The sequence below is a fragment of the Cornus florida genome, unplaced genomic scaffold (assembly GCF_030987335.1).
Source record: "Cornus florida cultivar Cherokee Brave unplaced genomic scaffold, ASM3098733v1 CherokeeBrave_3.0.0_Hap2_Chr09, whole genome shotgun sequence".
In the NCBI taxonomy this organism is placed as follows: domain Eukaryota; kingdom Viridiplantae; phylum Streptophyta; class Magnoliopsida; order Cornales; family Cornaceae; genus Cornus; species Cornus florida.
The window spans coordinates 95,003,844-95,026,288 of NW_026775579.1; the positions used below are offsets into that span (position 1 = coordinate 95,003,844).

At 36.1% G+C, this 22,445-nt stretch overlaps 3 protein-coding genes across 4 annotated transcripts; 2 read left to right on the forward strand and 1 right to left on the reverse strand.

Moving 5' to 3' along the window:
• The first annotated feature begins 389 nt into the window (after positions 1–389).
• On the forward strand, positions 390–2,150 carry LOC132275370 (probable WRKY transcription factor 48). Its single transcript, XM_059776837.1, has 3 exons — positions 390–898; positions 1,143–1,286; positions 1,458–2,150. Exons 1-3 carry the CDS (start codon positions 495–497, stop codon positions 1,885–1,887), a joined length of 978 nt encoding a protein of 325 aa, XP_059632820.1. The 5' UTR covers positions 390–494; the 3' UTR covers positions 1,888–2,150.
• A 3,206-nt stretch (positions 2,151–5,356) lies between these two features.
• On the forward strand, positions 5,357–6,911 carry LOC132275371 (peroxidase 40). The gene is made up of 4 exons (XM_059776838.1): positions 5,357–5,754; positions 5,841–6,032; positions 6,136–6,301; positions 6,392–6,911. The coding sequence occupies exons 1-4, from the start codon at positions 5,503–5,505 to the stop codon at positions 6,802–6,804; spliced, it is 1,023 nt and encodes a 340-aa protein (XP_059632821.1). The 5' UTR covers positions 5,357–5,502; the 3' UTR covers positions 6,805–6,911.
• Positions 6,912–7,397: 486 nt separating this feature from the next.
• Positions 7,398–21,340, reverse strand: LOC132275369 (flowering time control protein FCA). 2 transcript variants are annotated; one of them, XM_059776836.1, is made up of 19 exons: positions 20,856–21,340; positions 19,849–19,919; positions 19,263–19,341; positions 15,352–15,434; positions 15,223–15,274; positions 13,079–13,140; positions 12,751–12,817; positions 12,356–12,435; positions 12,204–12,268; positions 11,761–11,823; positions 11,454–11,616; positions 11,115–11,186; positions 10,442–11,023; positions 9,679–9,882; positions 9,350–9,559; positions 9,224–9,262; positions 8,047–8,109; positions 7,914–7,959; positions 7,398–7,719 (listed from the first exon to the last, which is right to left on the reverse strand). In XM_059776836.1, the coding sequence occupies exons 1-19, from the start codon at positions 21,187–21,189 to the stop codon at positions 7,712–7,714; spliced, it is 2,343 nt and encodes a 780-aa protein (XP_059632819.1). In that variant the 5' UTR covers positions 21,190–21,340; the 3' UTR covers positions 7,398–7,711. The 2 variants fall into 2 exon arrangements, with proteins under 2 accessions (XP_059632819.1, XP_059632818.1); XM_059776835.1 differs by having other exon boundaries at positions 13,079–13,146.
• Positions 21,341–22,445: the final 1,105 nt, after the last annotated feature.

Sequence of the window (22,445 nt, forward strand, 5' to 3'; positions counted from 1 at the left end):
TTATTTTCTAAAAAATATTTTATATCCAAACAAACCAAACTTAAAAGAAAATTTTGATAAAAAAAATTTAAAATAATAATAATAATAATAAAGAAGTAAAAAAGTAAAACGGCGAAAAGATTTATCTGCGGATTACATGCACACGAGCCAAACTTTATCGAGCCGACGTGTAAGAAAGGGGACCTTCCACACATAGTAAAACCGGTTAAAAGTCAACAGGCCGCGTATGAAACCGTGGACTATTACTTTGTCGGGCCAGTACTGGGCTTGGCGGTGCTCTAACAATTTAATGCCCAAACATATTTCCGTACACACTGTCCACCGGGACTTGTCGGTCAACCCAAATGTGAAACGAAACCTCTCAAATAAGCCAACCAGTTCCCCAAAAACACCTTCTCTTATTCTCTCTCTCCTCCATTTCTCTCTCTTAAATAATTTCTCTCTACAAGACTACACACCTCTCTTCCTCTACATCATCAAATGAAGGAGAATCTATGCTTCTGATCAAATCTATGGAGAAGAGAGAGGATCAAAAATACACTGATAATTTGATGGAGTGTGTGGCATTTTCCGATCAGATTCCGACGAGCTTCGGTTTCTCAAGCTTCTTTGACATGCCATGTGAAGCTGAAAAGGACTCTTTAGGCTTCATGGACATGTTGGGTATCCAAGATTACAATCCATCTCTGTTCGATTTGCTTCAGAAGCCGTTGCTCACACCGCCACAGCTTCCGTCCACTCCGGCCTCGACTGTGCCGGACTCGTCGGAGGTGGTGAATACTCCGGCCACTCCGAATTCTTCATCGATCTCTTCGTCGTCAAATGAAGCAGCCGCAAACGCTGAACAGACTAAAACTGTGGAAGAAGAGGACCAGGATCGAGACAACACTAAGAAACAGTAAGCATATATAATTTTCTAATATATATATAATTATATGTGTGTGTATATACACTTTTTTTATTATCTTTTTTCCAAAGTTATGCATGAAAGATAACAGAAAAGAATTAATTTAGAAAACCCATCAAAGGGGGAAATGATTCGCTTAAGTGTGTGAATATGTGTAGATTTGATATATATGAGTTTGATTAATTTTATATTTTTACAAGGGAAGTATATATAATTAATCTGTTTGTGGATTTAGGTTGAAACCCAAAAAGAAGAACCCAAAAAGGCAAAGAGAGCCCAGATTTGCGTTTGTGACAAAGAGCGAGGTTGATCACCTGGATGATGGGTATAGATGGAGAAAGTATGGCCAAAAAGCGGTTAAAAACAGCCCTTTTCCAAGGTATATATGTGTGTGTATATATGTGTGTGATTTTGTTAGATTTGATTGCCAATATTGTGTTTTATTCTAGGAATATGATTGAACTTTGTTAAAGCTTTTGTGGGTTTTTTGTTGTAATTATTAATATATATATATTTATTTATTTATTTTTATATTTTTATATATATACAGGAGCTACTATCGTTGCACCACTGCAGCATGTGGAGTGAAGAAGCGAGTAGAGAGATCTTCCGATGATCCGTCGATTGTCATCACCACCTATGAAGGTTCACACACTCATCCATGCCCGATAACGCCTCGCGGGAATATCGGAATTATGCCGGAATCTCTCAGGCTTGGTGGTGGCGGTGGCGGCGGAGTTGGCTCCTTTGTTATTCCGCAGCCTAATTACTATCAGCAGCAGCATCAACAACCCTATATCAATAACCAAACACCAGCAATACCTTCTTTGAACTATAACAGTACTAATGGTTCTTCATTTCCAGCTTTTTTTCAAGAGAGGAGGACTTTTTGCCCCTCTTCAACTCCTTTGCTTACAGATCATGGGCTTCTTCAGGACGTTGTGCCTTCCCAGATGCGAAAGGAGCCCAAAGAGGAGTAGAATTAAGTTGTTTAATTTGCTTGTTATATATAGGCATATATATATATATATATATATATATATATATGTATGTATGTATGTAAGTCTCTGATCAACTGACTGATCATGGAAGGGTTCACTTTAGATAAGAATCCTTTTAGTTTTCGTACTTACCATTACATTGAGACCTCTTTGATCAGTGTCACTGTAAAATATTGACTAGTCTTTTAGTTCATAGAGGAACTTGTTTAATTAATTTATACTTAATTGGTTCTTTTTGTTAATTCTTTGTACTTAATTACTTTTTATTTATATCTAATTAATTATGGAGATTTTGGGTTTTTTTTTTTTTATCTTTTCCTTTTTAGTTGGATCTCTCTTTATTCGTCTTGTCGTTCTTTTAATTTATTTGATTGCATGTGCCAAATATATGTTGGTATATATTTTGTTGAGAATTTTTACTGGTTAGGGTTTCTCCATTGAGCAAGTTGACAGGTTTTCTTCCATCTCTTATTGTGGGAAATGGAGACAAGAATAAACTTGGGAACTTGATTCTATGCCTTGTTGAGAGAGGTCAGTATATATTAAACCCTAAGAATAGAATGGTTCATGGAAATTTGTTAATTTAGACTTAATATTAATTAATGTGAATAATGTGATATGTTGAAATACGTCTTGATCGATTTCCCACTTTTTGATGCATGCAATCTCTTTGTATGGTGTAGTTACTTTAATCATACGTTTACTTCACACCAAATTATGGCCTTAATTGCTACTATATCTTCAAGCTATATATATATTCACACACACACATATACACACAGGTGGTGAGGTAATAGGAAGTGGTTGATTGGTAAAATGGTGGTGTGAGATTTTGGTTGATATGTGTGTGGTTGCTTAATCTTAACATTGCTAATGAAAAACATGGTTTTCATGTTCATTGAAGTTGGAAGGTCCTTGTCCAAATTAAATGACACTGCCTTTACCAGGAATGTAGAGTTTATTTCGAATGCAATGCTGCTTCTAGCCATACATACGAACTCTAACCTATGTTAGGCAGAGAGTTTCTTTTCATGAAAGGCTTATGGATTTGTACAATTTCTTGCTTTATCCCATCCTTAGAAGAGCCAGCCATGATCATGTACTAGGCTACTAGCATATATATATACAAATATTCGGTCTAGTATATATCTGAAGGCACACACACACACACACACACACACATGCCTTTTTCAAAAGTATATTGTATGTACATGCATGTTATTGTAAATCTATACAATATAGCTATAAAAATGTGTGTGTGTGTAGAGAGAGATTTGGGATGAGAATAGTATTGAGTAATCATGTTCTGGCCAACCGACCTTTTCTAATGTACAAATTTCTCCATTTAAAGGCATGACAACAAGGAGAGTTATCAAATCTTATCTTCCTCTAAATGGACAAAATGTATGGAACAAGCTGAGATTTATGGCTAAATATGTTGACAACATCCATTGGTAGGTATAAGATGTACATTGTGGATTCATTATTCTTGAAGTGTAGTTTTGAGAAAATCATATAGATAAACCGCGCGCGTTTAATTGAAGAAAATAAAATACTTTGCTGGTAATTTTGAAGGGTTTTGAGCACAATATTAGTGTGAATGCTTTTTTTTTTTTTCCCGGTAAGTAGTGTGAATGTGCATGGGAATGCATATTGGTGGCTAAGAAAAAGAAACATATAATGATTGTCATGTTTGATTGAAACAAGAAGGGGAATATTCTTTTGCAGGGGTTGGAGAGCGTTTGGTGCATTCTTTTAAGCATTATGGAAACATAAAAGTGGAGGGAAAACGTGTTTTGTTTACACTTTCTCGAGAAACTTCATTGTACTTGTAATTATTTCTTGCATTCTAAGCAATTCAACCATTAATAACTTGAAGTTGATATTCTTAATTTGCGGTCCAAAAGTACTGAATTTGTAAATTCATATATATATACAACAATAACATTTGAAATGTATATACATGTGAACTAATGAAGCAATTAAAGGAATAAAAATGCGTCATGAGTTATCTGATCGATTAACTTCAATAGCTGTAAAGGAATGCCAGTTTTCAGTATCCATAGTCGACTCTAGCTTCAAATATTCTCTGATGTACAATAAATTATAATATTCATCATAGCTGGAATTTCATGGAATTTTTTTTTAATTTATTTTTATATCTTTTTGTTTGATGAATGAAAAGAATCCACGAAAAAAAAAAGAATAAATTTATGGTGGCAATACCTTTTAGATACAATTTAGTCAAAAAGTAGATCCCTGTACTGTTACATAACTCTTTCCCCAAGAAATATAAAAATAAAAAATATATAAATAAATAGAGATAGAAATTATATCCCCCAAAATGTTTACAAGCTGTCTTTTTCTCTTTAAGTTAATTCCTTTTCTAAGCCATATATGTATATAGTTCATACTTTTAGGTTACATTCAAAGGTCATACGTAGTTGATGATTTTAACTTATGCTTGGTCGAACCCAGGACTTTAGGATTAAGCATAGGCAAGGGTCTAGTTATTTGATTTTCCAAATATTTTGATGTCACATTTATATCATTATAATTTATATCCAATGTCTGGTTTATTCATAATAGACTTGCTGGCTAAGCATGCGGTTGAAAAATTACCCCGCTAATATTTAATTTTAATTTTTTTTTTTTTTTTTTTTTTTTAAAGATCTAATATGTGAATAAAATAGTAAAAATGTCAAGTTAATTAGCCACCACTTTGTGTTGGAGTAAAGCCCATTGGACCAATTGTCTCTTCATTAGGCCACTAGTTTTACAGGCTTTCTTTTGTGATTCTTTGTGGTAGGAAAGCCCATTGGACAAATGGGCTGTTGTTTAAGAAACTGGGCTTTACAGGCCTCTTTTATACAACATAGTTACTGTTGTTCTGTAGTAGTTGTTGTTATTTATTTTGATAAGTACCACACATATTCACAATGGTCACTTTCACAATTAAGTGTCCTTCACAATAACTTGAATTGTTAGAAATCTTAAACCCCTCTATTCAAATAACATCACTGGAGTTGGTGCAACACACTATCTTGTAATGCAATAATCTCATGACGAAGTGCAATATTATGAAATAACAATGTAATGTATAAGTGATGTATAGTTGTTGTGCAAGTAATATGAATTGTTACATAGGCGATGTAAAGGTACAAGACACGGCATAGGATGAAAAAACACAGGAGAGGATTCAGATTAAGTTTCTAGTACATTGTTATTTTCATGGCAAGGAAAAGTGTTAAGCAAGAGAGAGAGAGGTAGGTTAGGGTCCAAAACTCCTTCTGGTGTAATTGACATTAATGTCTTAATTAAGATCTCTCTCTCTCACAACAACATGAAATTTGAAAGATTCAAAAAGCATGAAGAAGCACATGGCATTAGGTGAATAAATGTAGATTCTGCATGTCCATCATCATGAACTGAACTTTTCCAAGCCTTGACTATGCCCTCCTTTACTTACCAACTCTTTTTGTACATATTTCATCATCTACTCACTCACTCACTCTCTCTCTCAACTCCTCCAAGCTTCATCTATATAAAGTTCCCAACTATCCAAAGCTAATTAACAGTGTTAAGCATACAAAAATGGCCTTTTACTTGGCTTTTTTCTGTTTACTCATGCTCAAGTTCTCAATCACCATGGCAAACTTGCCTAACATCTCCAATGAAGCATGCGCCGACGGTGCTGCTACTGTTGTATTGCAATTTGGTGTGTATCAAGATAGCTGCCCAGAGGCTGAGCCCATCATCTTCTCTTGGGTGGAAAGGGCAGTGTCCCAAGACCCTAGAATGGCCGCTTCTCTGCTTCGACTTCATTTCCACGATTGCTTTGTTAATGCATGTCATGTTTCAAATTTTTTGTTCTATATATATGATGGATCATATCAATAGTTTAATATTAATGAACACAAGTTTGGTTGCAGGGATGTGATGCATCAGTGTTGTTAGATGACATGGGAAATTTGGTTGGGGAGAAAACTGCAGCACCAAACTCGAATTCACTGAGAGGGTTTGAAGTGATCGATACGATCAAGTCTGATCTCGAGTCAGTTTGTCCTGAAACTGTCTCTTGTGCTGATATTCTTGCAATTGCAGCAAGAGACTCTGTTGTTCTGGTATATATGTGCTGTGTGTTAGTGATCACTACACTGGTTCTCTCTAACTATTGTGAACGAGTACTAGTGTGGTTGTGTACTAATTTGCATTCTAATTCCCCAGTCAGGTGGCCCGGGCTGGGAAGTGGAAATGGGAAGGAGGGACAGCTTGACAGCAAGCAAAACAGCAGCCAACAACAACATTCCAGGCCCCAATTCGGACGTCCCAACACTCGTCACCAAGTTCAGAAATGTTGGTCTCACGCTTGCTGATGTCGTTACCCTCTCAGGTAGCTTGATTTTGCTTTACTTTCATTATTTTTAACTCAGAACATGCATGTTTGGATGCTGAGAAAACGTTCTTTCTTCTCTTTTGGGAGGTGCACACACAATGGGCAAAGCTCGATGCTCCACATTTACCTCTCGCCTAAAGGGTAATAGCAATAGCGACTCAAATGGCCCAGACATTGATGTGGCCTTTCTTACCTCTCTCCAGCAACTATGCTCAGAAGCAGATAGCAACACAACGCTGGCACATCTTGACCTGGTGACCCCGTCAACATTTGATAACCAGTACTATGTTAACCTAATTTCTGGGGAGGGATTGCTTCCATCTGATCAGGCTCTTGTGAATGGAGACAGCCAGACACGTGAAATTGTCGAATCTTACGTAAATGACCTCGCACTCTTTTTTGAGGAATTTAAGAGGTCAATGCTCAAAATGGGAAGCTTGGGACCCAGAACTGGACAAAACGGTGAAATACGTAGGAACTGTAGGTTTGTGAACGCCTAGTTACTGGTGTGCTATGAGTTAGAACATTGCAGTGGTTGGTGTTATGAAACTCTAAACTAGTGATGAAATAATGTTTTCACCTTGTTAGCTATTCAGTGAAATGATTGTTGCAGTATTGAGGACTAGTGCTTTTAACAATTTTCCTAGCATCCAAACATTTCTACAACACATTCTGATGGAATCTTGAAACTAACAGCCCTTAAATTAAATGGGCAGAAAATTTTGGTGGTGGGTTTATTTTCCATAGATAGGAGTTCGGAAATTCCTAGCACCCAAACAACCGACAATTCATAGTTGTATTGATGAATTGTTGGAAGGAGTTACCAAGAAAAACAAATTTTCGAGATAACGTATTTCCCAAAAGGTTTAGAAATTCTTAGCACCCAAACACATCTATAACACAGCTCCCCGATGAAGTATTGAACCAGTCAACCATGAATTTACCAAGACAACAAATTACCAGCAGGTGCACTTTCCAATAGAAGAGTTTCTGTTGACTATAGTTAACCATTAATAAAACGGGTGTAACTCAAGCAGATGGCCTTCAATGCCAACTAGGGTTTAATGGAAGACGTCATAACAACTAATCAACGTACAGGTTTAAGCTTCAATAACTCATTGATAGCAAAAGATTATTACAAGAAGTTATCATAACACTGAGCAGAGGAGGTAGTCGGACCATGCAAATTCAAGACGCAGAATCTTTAATTCATTAAGCTAGTTACGTTGACACTGTAAAACCTCACTATGATGATACGAAAATTTTGTTCCACATTGCCGCAAGGCATTTAAATTAAAAGCATTCATGCCTGCCGGCTTCTCCATTGTCAGAATTTGATTCCGTTCTAACTCGAGCAACATTCTTCGATCAGCCACTTTATCACCAATTTTCTGCCTCTGGTACGCTTCAAGTTCCTGAAGATAAAAAGTTGTCAAAATACATAATGAGTATTTGTTTATTAATTTACTTTTTGGATGAATTTCAGCTGAAAATAAGATGATGCATCGTTTTAAAAACAAAAAAAAAAAAGAGGGCGGCTTAGGATTCTTGTAAGTTTCCAAAAAGCAACAACAGACCAAAACCTAAAGCAAGAGAAAGTCAGCAGCACCTGCAGGTTTGGTTTTCCACATCCATTCCTGGGCAGCTTGAAGCCCCTGCAGCAGAGATACAAATGGGAATAAATTCAGCGATCAATCATCAAAGAAAGAAGACTGAGACAAGGAAAATTCAACAAGTCATACCTGCTGGAAGCGTGTGGGATCATTGACTAAACTAGCTGCTACCTGTTGCGGATAACCAACTTCCTGCAACACCAAAAGCCAGAATGACCATAAGCTACCAGTGTTAAACCATGACAAATTGAGCCAAAATAAAAAATCCTCAACAAATCTCTAAAAAATGTATTATGGCTAGTTGCTTAGTTATATTGGCATAATGGCATTTCAACTTCTGTACATTTGAGTTACAGACAGTTCAGCCAGGTATATCATACAATGCAACAGTTATCTAGTAAACATCAACCCTGAAAGAACATATTTTAGGGCTCTCTTTTGACTACTTCAGAGAAAAACAAATCCTGATAACAGTATGACGATGCAACTTTAAGATGATATTTTCTCTTCCATGTGCTTTAAGGATCGCCCTGTAAGTACAGCTTATGTATAATCCATCACCAATACAAGACTAGACAAATTGCATGGCTAGGATTACAGTTATTGCAACTACCAGAAGTAGCTCATTTGATGAAAAGTCAAACCTAGCAATTCATAATTCATACTTCCAAAAATCAAATCATTTAACTTCTAGATAAAAGAATTACAGGAATACTTTGCAGGGTAATTAAAAAGAATATTCAAAACCATATGTTGAAAAAAATGCAACTCCAATCAACCAAATGGTAGTGTGTCCAAAAGAACCAATAACTCCCCAAAGCAGAAGAACCATGGTTGAAAAAACGATTTATCGATTTAACAATATCACAGGTCAAAGATAGCACTCAGGAAAAACAAGAGCGAGTAAAAAAAATAAGTAATATATTATAATTCTTGAACTATTTAATAAACAATTAAACCACTTATTTACTGTCCAATTTAGCAAACAATTCTGAGGGCTTAGTGTGTTCTAAAGGTTTATTTTCAGCCCAATTCAGCCAACAATCCTGAGGGCATAGTGTCTCTCTTAATAAACCTTGCTTTATTTATTTAATAAAGCAAAAATGAAGTATTCTTAAATCCAGGATAAAAAGCTAATTTGGGCTTAGTGTTATATATAACAAATTTACAACTACAAGTTAAATGCATGGACTCTTCAACACAAAATAGAACTACTAATATCCTTAGTAAGAACTTAATTCCATCACAAGGGAAGAAAAGTACATTAATAGAAGTATTAAAATTTTGTAACCAATATATGATGTACCTGGATAGTCTGGTGATTGGAAACTCCAGAAGCCTGATACTGGAATATCAAATAATCAAATAAGTAACATAACCAAATATATATGTATGTATATGTATATATGTAAAGTACAAAATGAACACTGACTGGGGAAGATAAAGAAGTTTGCTGCAATTGCTGCGGGTGGCGGGGTTGCATCTGAAGCTGTGTCTGAAGTTGGTTTTGAAGCTGCACTTGTGCCTGAGGAACTTGGTGTATAGACAGACCTTGAGGGTGAGATTGCGTCTGAGGCTGTTGAATTGATGGTTTTGGTTGTCGCTGCTGCTCAAATAATGCCAACTCCTCCGGTTTCTCCCACTACAGGTTCAAGTCACAAACATTTGTCACATAAACTGAATATATATATACAAACATAGAGAGAGAGAGAGAGAGAGAGAGAGAGAGAGAACAACAGAGTCAATGGAAAATTTTCTTACTCTGCTTTCACCGGTTGTGCTATTGTAATAGTACTTGTATCCATCGGGGGAGGTGTGCTCTGTCCAATTACATTTTACAGGAGCTACAGCTTGGTTTGTCACAGAAACAACCGGAGCAGCAGAGGTAGCAGGGGGCACATCGGCTACTGGTGCAACCGCAGGGGTGCTGGAAACTGTCTGTTGTACAATCCCAGTCCATGAAGGCTGCAGCAACGAAAAATTCTCAGCAGAATTTCCAAAGGTAGTCAAAGATAATTAAATGAATGTGCAAGTCAAAAGCCAATATAGCGGCCAAAGAAATTGTTTAAGATAGAAAGAACTGATAAGAGACTATCAAACACTAATGTGAAACGAAAGCAGCTGGTAGATCTATATATCAAAAAAGGGTTTACCAACATCCTGACATGGCAAATATGTAGGCAAAATGGGATCTACTACAACTGTAACAAACAAAATGAATCTATTCCACACCTCATTTCACAGGTATAAAATGAATATCCAGTCTCAAATCCAAATTATTCTTAAAGAAGCAACATTTTAAACTCTCAAAAACTATTTTTCATGGCACTAAGGAAGGCATTAACCATGCAATCTACAATGACTGATGGCACACATAAAGTGGCTAAACCCTGAACTAGAGCAGACCTATTTGATTGCAAAATAAAAAATAAAAAAATCAGCTTGTTAAGCAAACAAATATCTTCTAATTTCCTGTAGTAATTAATAAATAAAGCATACCCTCTAACGTCTAAATTTGTAATACCTGCTGTTTAGCAGCCTGAGAACTCTGCTGTGATGTTAAACTTTGATTAGATGGTTGCATCGACTGCAGCTGCTGTTGAAGCTGAGAAAATGCCTGCTTAGATGACTGGTAGCTTGCCTGTAGATTTTGTGTCTGTTGTGACAACATCTGAGCTAATTGAGAAGGTGACTGATGTAATGGCTGAAGCATTTGTTGCTGAACAGGAACGGGAATCTGCTGTTGGTTTGCCATAGCAGAAAGAGCATGCGGCTGCAAGTTAGAACTCTGAGGGGCTTGTGCTGTAGCAGATGAGGCATTCTGCTGGATATGAGGCTGAGAAACAGGTAACTGTCCACTCAAACCGTGCAACTGTTGTGATGGAAACGCCTGACTGAAGGGGATTTGATTAGCAGCTTGTGGAAACTGCAGTTGACCAAGTTGCCGGAGTGGTGCATTGGAAGTTTCAGTCTGCGAGTAAGATGATGGAATATGAGGATGTAGCTGCAGGGAAGATGGCAAATGCTGTGGTGACTGAAGTGGCTTCTGTAATGGTGATACTTGCTGGCCAATAGATAGGGCTTGTGACAAAGACTGATTATAGCTCTGAAACACAAATCATGGAAACCATGAATTCCATTTTCTCCAAAGAACCCAGATACCACATGAAGGCTTCTATAAATCAATCTGCATATACCTGTTGTAATGCAGAAGATGAAACTGCAAGTCCTGGAAAGGAACCATCCACAGAGCCACTCAGGGGACCACCCTGAAAAATATGCAACGATAATAATTAAGAAAAAAACTGGTACACAAGTGAATCAACTGAGAAGAAAGCAAAAGCAACAAAAATATAACTCCCGCTAAAAAAGAAAGCAAAGCAAAAAACACATTATGATATACAACACTGAAGCACCAGATTTGGTCTATGTTAAGAACATTTTCCTCAGAGAATAAATATATATACACACACACACATACAAACACATGCATATATCAAGAGGAACGAGCTACAGGATCATCGAGTTTTTCTTACCGGAGTTGAAGGCATTGCCATATCACCAGACCTAGGGAGCAACTGACTCCCAAAACCATGCATGCGAGCATTAGAACCTGGTCCCAGATCCTGTGGACTCATAGGATGCCAGGCATTAGGTGGAATACCACCACGCATAGGCTCGACAAGATTTGGCGGTGGTCTGCACAAAGTAAGTTCACAAAAGAAGTAAAAAAGTAAGAACACTGAAAGAGTATATAAACCGGGAATAAAATGATATGAAATGAAATTCACCATAAAAACATTACATAAAAGAAATTCACCATAAAAACATTAAATATAGTACCTATTCCCAGGTGCTTGAAACCGAGGGCCAAAGCCTGGACCCCCAAATGCAGGACCACCCACCCTGAAAGTGAAAGATAACGTATAAAGTAAGAATATAGGAAAGTACACTTGATAATCAATATCAAAATAGGATATGATGCCTCCAAAGATCCACCTGAGCAGATCTTTTGGGCCATGGAAAAAATCTGTATGTGTCACACCAAAAAGTCTCTCATGTGGATGCTCAAGCAATAATATTTATGTTCATTTAGCATGCACTATCAGAAGTTTACTAAATTAATTTCTTGCTAAGCCAAAGTAGGAAATAAGAAACTCTCAACATTGAACCAAGGGGTATGTGCCCAGCCTGCACATTGCACTAATCAACTTATAGCACCACGCATAAAACGGACAACAGGTGTACATGAAGAAATTATAATAATGCAATATAAAAAAATAAACCTTGATTCTCCAGATCTAGGCCTCTTAGGATCAGCAAATCGAACAGTTAATGGTTGATCACAACCCTAACATGCAAAAGAAATGGTAAATGAGTAACCTTCAATAACAGAACCAGAGCACAGAAAAGCAGTAGAAGAATGAAGTAAGCTTACTCTCATTATATATATTCCATTAAGAGCATTTATAGCTGCCATTGCCATTTCTCTCTGAGAATATTTAACAAATCCACATCCTTCAAAATAGGTTGAACATATTCATTAGGAATGTATAGAAACGTGACAACATTAATCATAGTAGAGACCTTAAACAGTGATTGGAAGGAAGGAATTATCCTCACATGCCATTGTATAGATGAATAGATATTTGAATTAAAGCAAATAAAATGAAGAGATAGTAGCAAACATCTAATAGCTGCTTTAATCCATGATACCAATGTGAGACACCATATTCAGGTAAGAAGTACGGCTAAGAAGGATGCCTTCTTCCAATCCCATTATTCAAATTATAGCATGATTGCAAGAATTAGCAAGAGTATAACAAGACAAACCACGACTCTGCTTCAATTCGTCACGCATGAGATAGACATCTTCAACTCGACCATAAGGTGAAAAAATCTGACAAAGGAAAAGGTAGCAATCAGATAATATTTATTTGTTTGCATTAAAATTAATCAAAGGGAATATTGAAAACAAAATTAATAAAAAAAATAGCTAATATTTCTTTACTCCATTGGATTCAGATTTGGGAGTTGGAAAAGGAAAGATTCAATACAAAGTGTGAAAAGATTTTCAGGAAGGAAGGAGCTAGAAGTACACTAATTCTAGAAAAAAGAATAGCATGGGCAAATTAAACTCATCAATACACATGCAACATACTTCCTCAACTTCCTTTTCTGTAGCTTGTTTGTTTAGTGAGCCGACAAATAATTTGTACTCAACTGCACCTACCATAAAAGGGAACAACATCAGAAACAGAACGATCAGAAAACAAGAATTGAACATTAAGTACTGAGACTATAATTTATCTCAAAAAAGCCTCTGCCAAGGCAGGCTGGTTCAAGCTGAAAATTGGGGAGATGAAAACCTCTTTTATATTACATATCAAACCATGAACAATCTTCTCTATTCCCAATCTCATAACATTGGTTTCTTTAAAACACTTAGTAACTAATTCGTAAGGCATAATCTATTTAACATATGTTTACAACATAATGAGAGAGTGGGAAAATAAAAATCCAACCAACAGATTTGAGTGTGCAGAAAACCTCATAAGATCATGTGCAAGCATGAAACCAAGAAAAGTGGATCACGCAGACCACAACCATGATACACAAGGTTTACATTGTTCACATCAAAGCCTATATACACAGGTGAACAACCAAAAGAATACACTGCTAAACCATCAATGAGATTACTCTCTGAAGATCCACCAACATCTATCACAATTCATTTGAGAACCCAAACTCGCTTACGCCACAACCTGTTATTAAACTGCAATCTGCTTTAATTTCCATGATCCCATGCTGAGTCAACACATGATGGTGCCACCAAAAATTTTGTAAGCCTTAGATTGCTTTGAAGGAGGCCACTCCCTCAAAGACCCTTCCGTCACCAAAGGATTACATGTTTCCACTCTTTTTTCACTTTAAAAGACACTCCTTAGAAAGAGGCCACTCCCACAAGACTCTTTTGTCATACAAAAAACTACATGGTTTCCACTCTATCTTACTTCACAATGGCCTCGTCTTTCTAAAATACCTGAGCAACTTAGAACCATATTTGGCTAATAGCAATCCTAAAAAAAAGCTTTAATCATAATAGCCTAGGAGAAAAGGGAAAAAAATGTCTTATAAAGCTGTCATATCAGCCTAGTCTTGTGTGAAATAGAGTTCACCGCTATATGGCTGATACTCATATCGATTTTGGCTGAATCTATTACAACTCGATTGAGTCTCAAAACCTTGCAACAACACTAATCATTTTTGCCTGATCAATCTTGCAAAAAAAACAAAAATACCACCAGTCACTAGGCACACTACTCACTAAAACCCAAATCTTAAGCAACCAGAACACAATAAAACTATCTGTCAGCCTCAAAATATAACCACCTTCTGAAGAGTGTTAAGGGACAGCATGTTTAAATCCCCCAGCAATAACCAAAGATATTCACAAATGTTACATAATACCTGAATAACAGATATGTTTGATATACAACAAGCACAAAGTATCCTACTAGAAGATTCTCAAATCCATTTCAATGTTTCCGGTGAAATCAGCCCTAGACCAACTTAATAAAACCATATAGAACAAAAAAGAATGTTATCATTTCCCTTCGACTAGAAGGCACTGAGCGTCTTAGCCAATCAACTTTCTTTTTTCTTTTTTTATAAGTAAAATAATAAATAATAATAATAATAATAATAAAGATATGCTGTGTTTTGTCTAACACGTAAGGTTTCATAATGTGAAACAACAAAAAAATTTAATGACAATAGCAATTGTAATTGAAGAAATAACTCCCAAGGAGGGAGAACATGATAGTGTTTCATATGTATGATTATCTACCCTAATAGTCTACATAACTGGTCCTCATAATTATGACCGTAAGTCCTGAACGAGATTCTTCTCATGAGTTCCTCTAGAACCCTCACTTTTATTATAAAGAAAGCACTTAGAGGGGAAAATTCTTCTCTAAGAACTCAATTAAATTTCTTAACTGTACGGTCTTTACACCGTAGCTCATTATAACAATTTGTTGTAGACAAATAACAGCTAAAATTATGATTTTCCATGCTACAGCTGGACATTGAAAAAGTGACTCCATCTAATTAATCAAAGAAACTGCAGAGACATGCTATTTAAAAAAAAATAACACTCTATTAGCTTAACGAAAATTTCTCTCTCCCAAACAAAAATGTTCTTATACAAATATGCAACTACCAGGAAAGAAGAAAGTAGAAAAACCCATTCAGGAAAAAAAAAATGTAGAAAACCAAATATTGAAAGTCACATAAAATTACCAAGGCGTTCGCGTTCCCCATCAGCATATCTAACTTGGATAGGACCCACTCCCTGGAAAATACACATGTGTGTCAAACTATCAAACATAAGTTAGCCAAGTGCAAATATAAGACAGGAAGAAAACTCACCCCAGGTAAAGTATGTTGGTTGTGTAATGCTCTTATGGCCCTATCAGCTTCTTCTGAAGTAGCATATTTTATAAAACAACATCCTGCAGAAACAAAAAGATAGTGTACCCTGATTTCATCCCTGATTTCATCAAGTTAATTCTAACTTCCTAATGATGATACAGATAAGACAACCAGATAAAAGTGCATGAGCCAATAGAGTATGAGCTGTAGGTTAATTTGCTGTAAAAGATGAATACGATTTTTAAGCATGAAGGCAAAAAGACAAATTATTCCAAAAAATCTTTGAAAAGTTGCTACCAAAATCGCAGTTCCAGGATACACACATGTATCGTTTTGCACAGTATTTCAAACATAAAAACCCATGCTATGGAGTTCAATGTCCCTGTCAATTATCTACAAGGCTGACAGCTCCTAATTATCAACTAATTATATACTATTCAGTCTTAATTCCATCACCACAATGTCGAATTTAAACTTTAAAACCACTAGCCATCTACAACTAAAATAAATACCCAAGTCTGCGTATGTACAGTCACACAACCTAAAAACTTAAGCCATCCCAAGTGCTGTTGGTCAGGAACCACAATCTTGCCATGGCAACAAAAGCAGAAAAGGTTAAATAATCATTATATTCAAAGTGTGTACAAAATAAAAAGTCCCTGTCAATCCTGAATGGGTTAACCTCAAATCCTTAATACGGAAACTATGCAAATGCTTATTAGGATTGACAATATTTGAGTCCTTCAATCCTTGAACGAACTTAACATGAATCCGATTCTGCAATAATTAAAAAAATCCCACACAAAGCCAAATTCTACATTTTTTTATTTCATTTTATTTAGGAAGGGACTGTTAGTCAACAGATGTCACCACCACGCCTGTATTTTTACCACATTCGCACAAAACCACAGCACAAAAATGCGCATTCAGACATATATGTGTGTGTGTGTGTGTCTGTGCTTAAGCAACCATCAAACACCTTTTGCTTGAACCAACAGCCCATGTGCAGCAGAGTGGGCATTGATACACAGAATCATATTTAAAAAAAACACTAATTTCACGCCAGCACCTCAATTTATAATATCAAATGGACTGAGTGATTATTCATTTATACCACCAAGATCAAGTATACTATATATGGTCGAGGACTTTACCAACTTTGACTTAAAGCTCATAACTGAGGTCATAATAACATTCAAAGAAATAAAAGACAAAACACCACCATCTAATTAGACAGAACATCTAAACAACATAAACCATTTTGAGATCCCTGCACTCATCACATCAAACATCCAAAAAGAAGTTCCCATCATAAGTAAAACTGCCAACCACTTATAGTATTTGGTAACCTAATTCACGTATCTAAACAGTGAGTAGAATCGAGGGCATTCATTTGCTGTAAGAAAAGTATTGGATACATCTGAGGAGTAAAAAGTCGACTTGCATCCATAGGTGTAAAAGCAATTAAAATAACGAGCCTCTATAACATGCATACATGATCCACCCACAACTGAACAAAAAAGTAACTGGACAACTGCCAGGAGATAACAGGTAGAGCAACATAAATCTGCACGAAAAAAAAGTTGAAGAGCCAACAAGGTAAGGGCAATCTCCCTGTACAATAATTTGAAACAAACTATTACAGACAATATATACACAATATGCATCCAACCATATCAACTATGAAGTCAATAAGCCATAAATTTGACATAAGGGATCATGTTTGACAACACAAAAACTTCAAGCAGCAGCTATAATGCCATCCGCAGGCCAAAATCATAAACTCAATAAAGGGCTCGCAATTAAGCTATGGCTACCTTTTAAAATTGTACATTTTATTCTTAAAATAAAATTTCCCCTCCCTGGGCCTATGATACGCTTTGTTGATTACATTACCTAATGTCTTAAGTAAGCTGATAGAGCCTTTTTATACCTTCTTCATATGATAATTACACAACGCCATACATATAACTGCTCAGCTTAATATTTAACCACACAAAACTCTTGCAGAAGGATGGAGGTTGAAAATAAAATTCATCCAGGCACCAAAGGAAAACGTTGCCACTGTATCAAGACGAGAGTGTGAATATCCATCAATATAAAACTACAACCTTCACACCACTAAAGCCACCATTCAACCAAAGAATTTCACAATAAAATAATATGTACAAACTACAAATGAGCTTGCAGAGTTAAATATGTAACTTGAGACATGGATCTTAATTTGGATAACAGAAGCAAATCAACCATTAACGTGGTCTCAAGAAAACTGAAAAACTGTAACTATGAACTCGTTGTGTCTGCATACAATAATTGGGGGCCCCTTATGAAGAACTGAACACAAAAATAATGAGATTCCACATGCTACATCCATAACATCCACAATTACACATGATAAATTGCCATTTTGAATTCCCTGAAGCAATGCCACTTAAATCGTGAATGTCGTCAATGCTAACAATCAACTCAGATAAACGAGGCTACATTTTAAGAGGAAGCGCTGACATTTATACGACACAAACTAACCAAAAAACCAAAAAACCAAAAAATAAAAATAAAAATAAAATAAAAAATAAAACATCACATTGACAGCCCTCAGGCCTGCAGCAGTTGGGGGTAAAAAAACTGGTTAAATATATGAATGGAGAGCCCGAGCATATGCTGATAGATAATGCCCATACTTGATGAGTTGCTCGCCATAATTTAAAAGAGCTAAAGGTGGGGAAGAAAAATAGCAGTAGCAAAAGCCAACTACAACTGAAACACTTTGCTTAGGCATACACCGCCTCAATGGATGAAATGATAAATAAACAAAATACTAGGACACCAAATACAGAAACATCCATAAGATTCACCACAACTCAATAGAGGATGCACCACTAGTTAGCCTACATTGCAAAAGAATTTCAAATGAGTTGCAGCGAGCTTCCAAGGAATTCAGCTCACTAACTCAAAATAAAGAAACTCGCAGAAGCAAGTCATCTCCCCATTATCATCAGAATCACCAAATTAAATCAAAAAACATCACACCACATCATATCACATGCTGAATGTCCAACTCCTGCTCAGCTAGAATGGAGCAAAATTGTGGGCTCCAAAAGATACACATCCATCCTGAGACCATACATCAGTGACGTACTAGCTAGCTTCAAATAATATCCAAGCAAAAATATATCACGAGCCACTTGCTTTAATTTAAAGAAGACAACTACTACAAATAACCAGAAGAACTATTCATTCTATCAGCTTTAGGTCCATAGCTTCACAGTGTAGCCTTTCAAAGACCACAAACCAGAAATCTCAAAACTAACTAAATTCAAATGCCAAACCATCTTTGATTGACAAGGCAATTTAAAATGCATCTCACTCTGTCAAAGTTGAAACTAGTACGTAGACAAGCCAAACAATCCAAAATGAAGAATTCACTCTACCAGGTTATCATGATAAGAAACCATAGACATCCTCCACATAACATAATAATTAATGCCCATTCATTAGCATAAATCCAAGTATTGTTGTTTGACTTGCTGTACAACTTTGCACTTCCACACAGTATGACATAAAAAGCTACAGTTATGTACTAGAAAGTCAGGTCAATTACAAATGACTTGCTGGATAATGCCCACCCCACCCCTGCTGCAGCCAGTAGCACAAGAGCAAGATCTATCTTCCAAGTTCCCAACCTCTATATATAACCGTTTTTTAGTAGTTTTATTCTTGTCTTCTTCTTGGTTGACAGGACGAACATAAAAGAAAGGTTGCCACAAAAACCAAGAAGCCCGAAAATTGTTGAAAAAACTGAGACGACACATAAGCTTACAGTTGCTCCCATCAGCCCCTCAAAGGACCTGAAAAGAGATATAATATAGATTGCAATAAATTTCTTAACTAACAGTAGTTGAACATACCTTGTTGCTGTCCTGTTCGCTTATCTTTGATCAAAGCAACCTCTAACACATTCCCGTGTTCTTCAAACAAGGGGCGGATCTGGTATCAAATAAGCAATATTTTAATGACAAGAACAACTGTGGTCGGATCGTGGCAGCTAAATTCAAGAGATAAGTGATAAGCAATTAACTCAATATATCTTCACTAAACTAGTAAACATGGATCGAACCTCAATAGTAATAACTGAACAGATTAAAGAATTAACTGTATCCAGTCTATTTCAACAAAAGCACCAGAATTAGTTAAATGTCCAAAAAGGGGATCAATTTATATAAATGTGTGCATGTGCAATGAAACAGTGAGAGCATGCAAGAAATGTATACAGAGAGAGGGTGGGCGGATAAGATGAGGAGGACATTACAGAGATACCAATTAAAAATGTAACAAGGAAGTATGATAACCATAAACAGAAAGTACAACGAAGGTTCAAAGATGCAAGAAATTCAACATGATTCAAAACTATATGAGAAAGTAGTATACTTTCTGGAAAGACTAAGCTTGAAATTAACATCTCAGTTATGATAACAGCTTCATCAAGTTACTTACATCTTCTTCAGTGGCAGTTTTTGGAACAGATCCAACAAAGAGCTTGGCAAAGGCACCGCCATCAAAATGGTCTAAGAGAAATAGCAAATAAGTACTTTAGGTGAATGAGATGAAAGTAAGAATGTAAAGTCAGTAATAACAAGGACCAATACAAGTAAAATCACATACACAGTACAAAGTACAAACACTAACGAAGATCATGAATTATGATAGCCATGAGCTGTCGGTCTCTGATACCACATTGGGATCCAAAACAAGAAACATCAATGAATATACTGAAGCAAACATATGAAAAGAACAGAAAGAAAGTTGAATAACTTTTGAAGCCCTTCTACAGTGATTCTTGATTAAACTACTGATGTAGAAACAGAAGTCTCAGTCGATGATGTAATAAGTGAGTGGTTTTATAAAAAGACATCGAGTACTAAAGACATTATCAAAGCTCTTTGCACAAATATCAGAAATAATGCTAGAATTTTATCTAGCAACAAAATATAACCTCTGCAAACTCTCAACTTCCCTTCAATAGTAAACCAATATTATTGCTTCTATCCTTCATCTCCACCTTTTGTTTTTCAGACTTCTTTTCAACTCTAAAGCACAGAGTCATAAAGTTAAAATTATGTTTCTTCTAAGCTAATAAAGCTTCTAAATTCTTTCAGCCTTAAATTTTAGAATGCACAGGACTTGAGCACAAAAGTCTTAATTTGCGGAGAAATCATAAGATTAAAAATATTAACTTTTTGTAAAATTTCTGTTGGATATCAAAAATAAAACATATGTGAATATATTTCTCTGTATATTTTCATTTTTCCCATTTGTACCCAACCGCAAGAGCATGTTCTTAAGCCATTCAAGAAACAAAAACAAAATACAAGAAGCAAAACTTGTGTCAAAACTTGTGTCAATGTGTCAACCAGGTGAATTTTCAATACTGAAAAATTTGCTTAAACTCATACAAGCACAGGGGACAGAAAATAGGGGTTCTGAAGAATTTTAGGGCGTACCTGGAGAACCTCCTCTGCCTGAGAAAGGATGCCCTCGTTTCTGGCCGGAGAGAGGCATCTCGTGATTGAAATCAAATCCACCGCCTCCTCCTTCACCGCCCATCGTCGGGCGGAATCCTCCGCCTCCACCGCCGCCGCTGGGAGGGTAACGAGGGGGGCTGTCAAAAGGACGGTGATTATGTCCGGCTCCGGAAAATCCACCGCGGAAATTGTTAGGGCTACGGCGGTGGTGGTGGTTGATGGGGCCATCGGAGGAGCGAGGGGGGCCTCTGGAGTTCCTGTAGTGGGGTGAATCTTGGTTGTTGCCGTATCGCTCTCCCCTGTGTCTTTCCATCTTCGAAAATCACCAAACCCTAACCCTAAAAAACAGAGCACGGAGAGATTGAGATGAGTGTGAAATCGCGGAGAGAGAAAAGGGTGAAGGTAGCTGGGAACGACGTAGCGTCGGGAAGAAAAGTGATTCAACTCGTGCGAATGTGACTACTACTGTCTTCAATAGTACTATGGATGTAAAAATACAGTTGACTTTAATATACAGAGTAATATTTTTTTTTAACCATATAATATAAGTAAGAGTAAACTGCATTGATAACCCTAAGGTTTCGTTCAATATCAATCAAATACAAATCAAGGACTTTTTTAATAATGGCACTCTTATGTGTTTTCAAATGTCATATTTGTACTTAATTATTTAATTTAATTAATTTATAAAATATCAATCTTATTAATTAACGAAACTACTATCATCATTAAACTTTTTTCTTTACCCTAATCTCTAGCTCTTTTTTTTTTTACTCCCTCCATCCCAATTTACATGTTACTTATGGGAAGTAATAATTTTTAAGAAGATCGGTTTGATAATTTTATATCATTTTAAAGGTATGAATAAGTATCTATGCATGTATTTTTAAACTTCAATGGGTGTGGATATAAAAAAATTCATTAATCATCTGAGTGGCGGCGTTGACCCAAAATCTCATGGTCTCAGTACAATTCAACCTGCAGATCATGGTAATGAAAAACGACGTCATTCTGGTCCTAAAATTGTCCCTTCCTTTTGTACTCGTCGTACTTTCTAATCCTTACGTCTCAATCTGGCAAGTTGGCAACAATAGCAACATAAAAGGTAAATTTAGACTCTCTTTCCGAGTGTGAGCAAATTGCACGTAAGGAAACCCATTGACATTCATTATTTGACTTCCCTTAAATCGCCATAAAGTAATTTTGAAGGTAAAAAATGAGTAATGTTTTTATATTATAATAATATATTACATTACACTTTATATAAAAGAATAATAAAATTTTTATTTTATAAAATTTAATAAACAAGTTTATTGGAAAGAAAACTTTAGTAGCATCATTTAATATGCATGCCAAATCTCAATGGGGGTTAAAATAATAAATTTTAACCCCAGAAGAAATAAAATGTAAATTTATGAATTCCATCCATTCAAAAGTATAAATCAATTAAGTGTAGTAGGTTACAATTTTGTATTGTTTTTTGAGGGATGTTAAACACAGTCGCGGCGTGATGGTAGAATCTCAGTCGCAAATTTAACTGTTGACGCGTATATTTTCTTTTCCGATAAT

What these genes read in the sequence shown, in the direction of transcription:
- LOC132275370 (XM_059776837.1), top strand. Translation starts at nt 495, where the DNA reads ATGCTTCTGATCAAATCTATGGAGAAGAGAGAGGATCAAAAATACACT. An exon ending in CGAGACAACACTAAGAAACA is followed by an intron (nt 899 to 1,142) that starts GTAAGCATATAT and finishes TTGTGGATTTAG; the next exon opens with GTTGAAACCCAAAAAGAAGA. An exon ending in AAAAACAGCCCTTTTCCAAG is followed by an intron (nt 1,287 to 1,457) that starts GTATATATGTGT and finishes ATATATATACAG; the next exon opens with GAGCTACTATCGTTGCACCA.
- LOC132275371 (XM_059776838.1), top strand. Translation starts at nt 5,503, where the DNA reads ATGGCCTTTTACTTGGCTTTTTTCTGTTTACTCATGCTCAAGTTCTCA. An exon ending in TCCACGATTGCTTTGTTAAT is followed by an intron (nt 5,755 to 5,840) that starts GCATGTCATGTT and finishes GTTTGGTTGCAG; the next exon opens with GGATGTGATGCATCAGTGTT. An exon ending in TGATGTCGTTACCCTCTCAG is followed by an intron (nt 6,302 to 6,391) that starts GTAGCTTGATTT and finishes CTCTTTTGGGAG; the next exon opens with GTGCACACACAATGGGCAAA.
- LOC132275369 (XM_059776835.1), bottom strand. Translation starts at nt 21,189, where the DNA reads ATGGAAAGACACAGGGGAGAGCGATACGGCAACAACCAAGATTCACCC. An exon ending in ACCAACATACTTTACCTGGG is followed by an intron (nt 15,275 to 15,351) that starts GTGAGTTTTCTT and finishes TGTATTTTCCAG; the next exon opens with GGAGTGGGTCCTATCCAAGT. An exon ending in CATCTTCTGCATTACAACAG is followed by an intron (nt 11,024 to 11,114) that starts GTATATGCAGAT and finishes TTTGTGTTTCAG; the next exon opens with AGCTATAATCAGTCTTTGTC.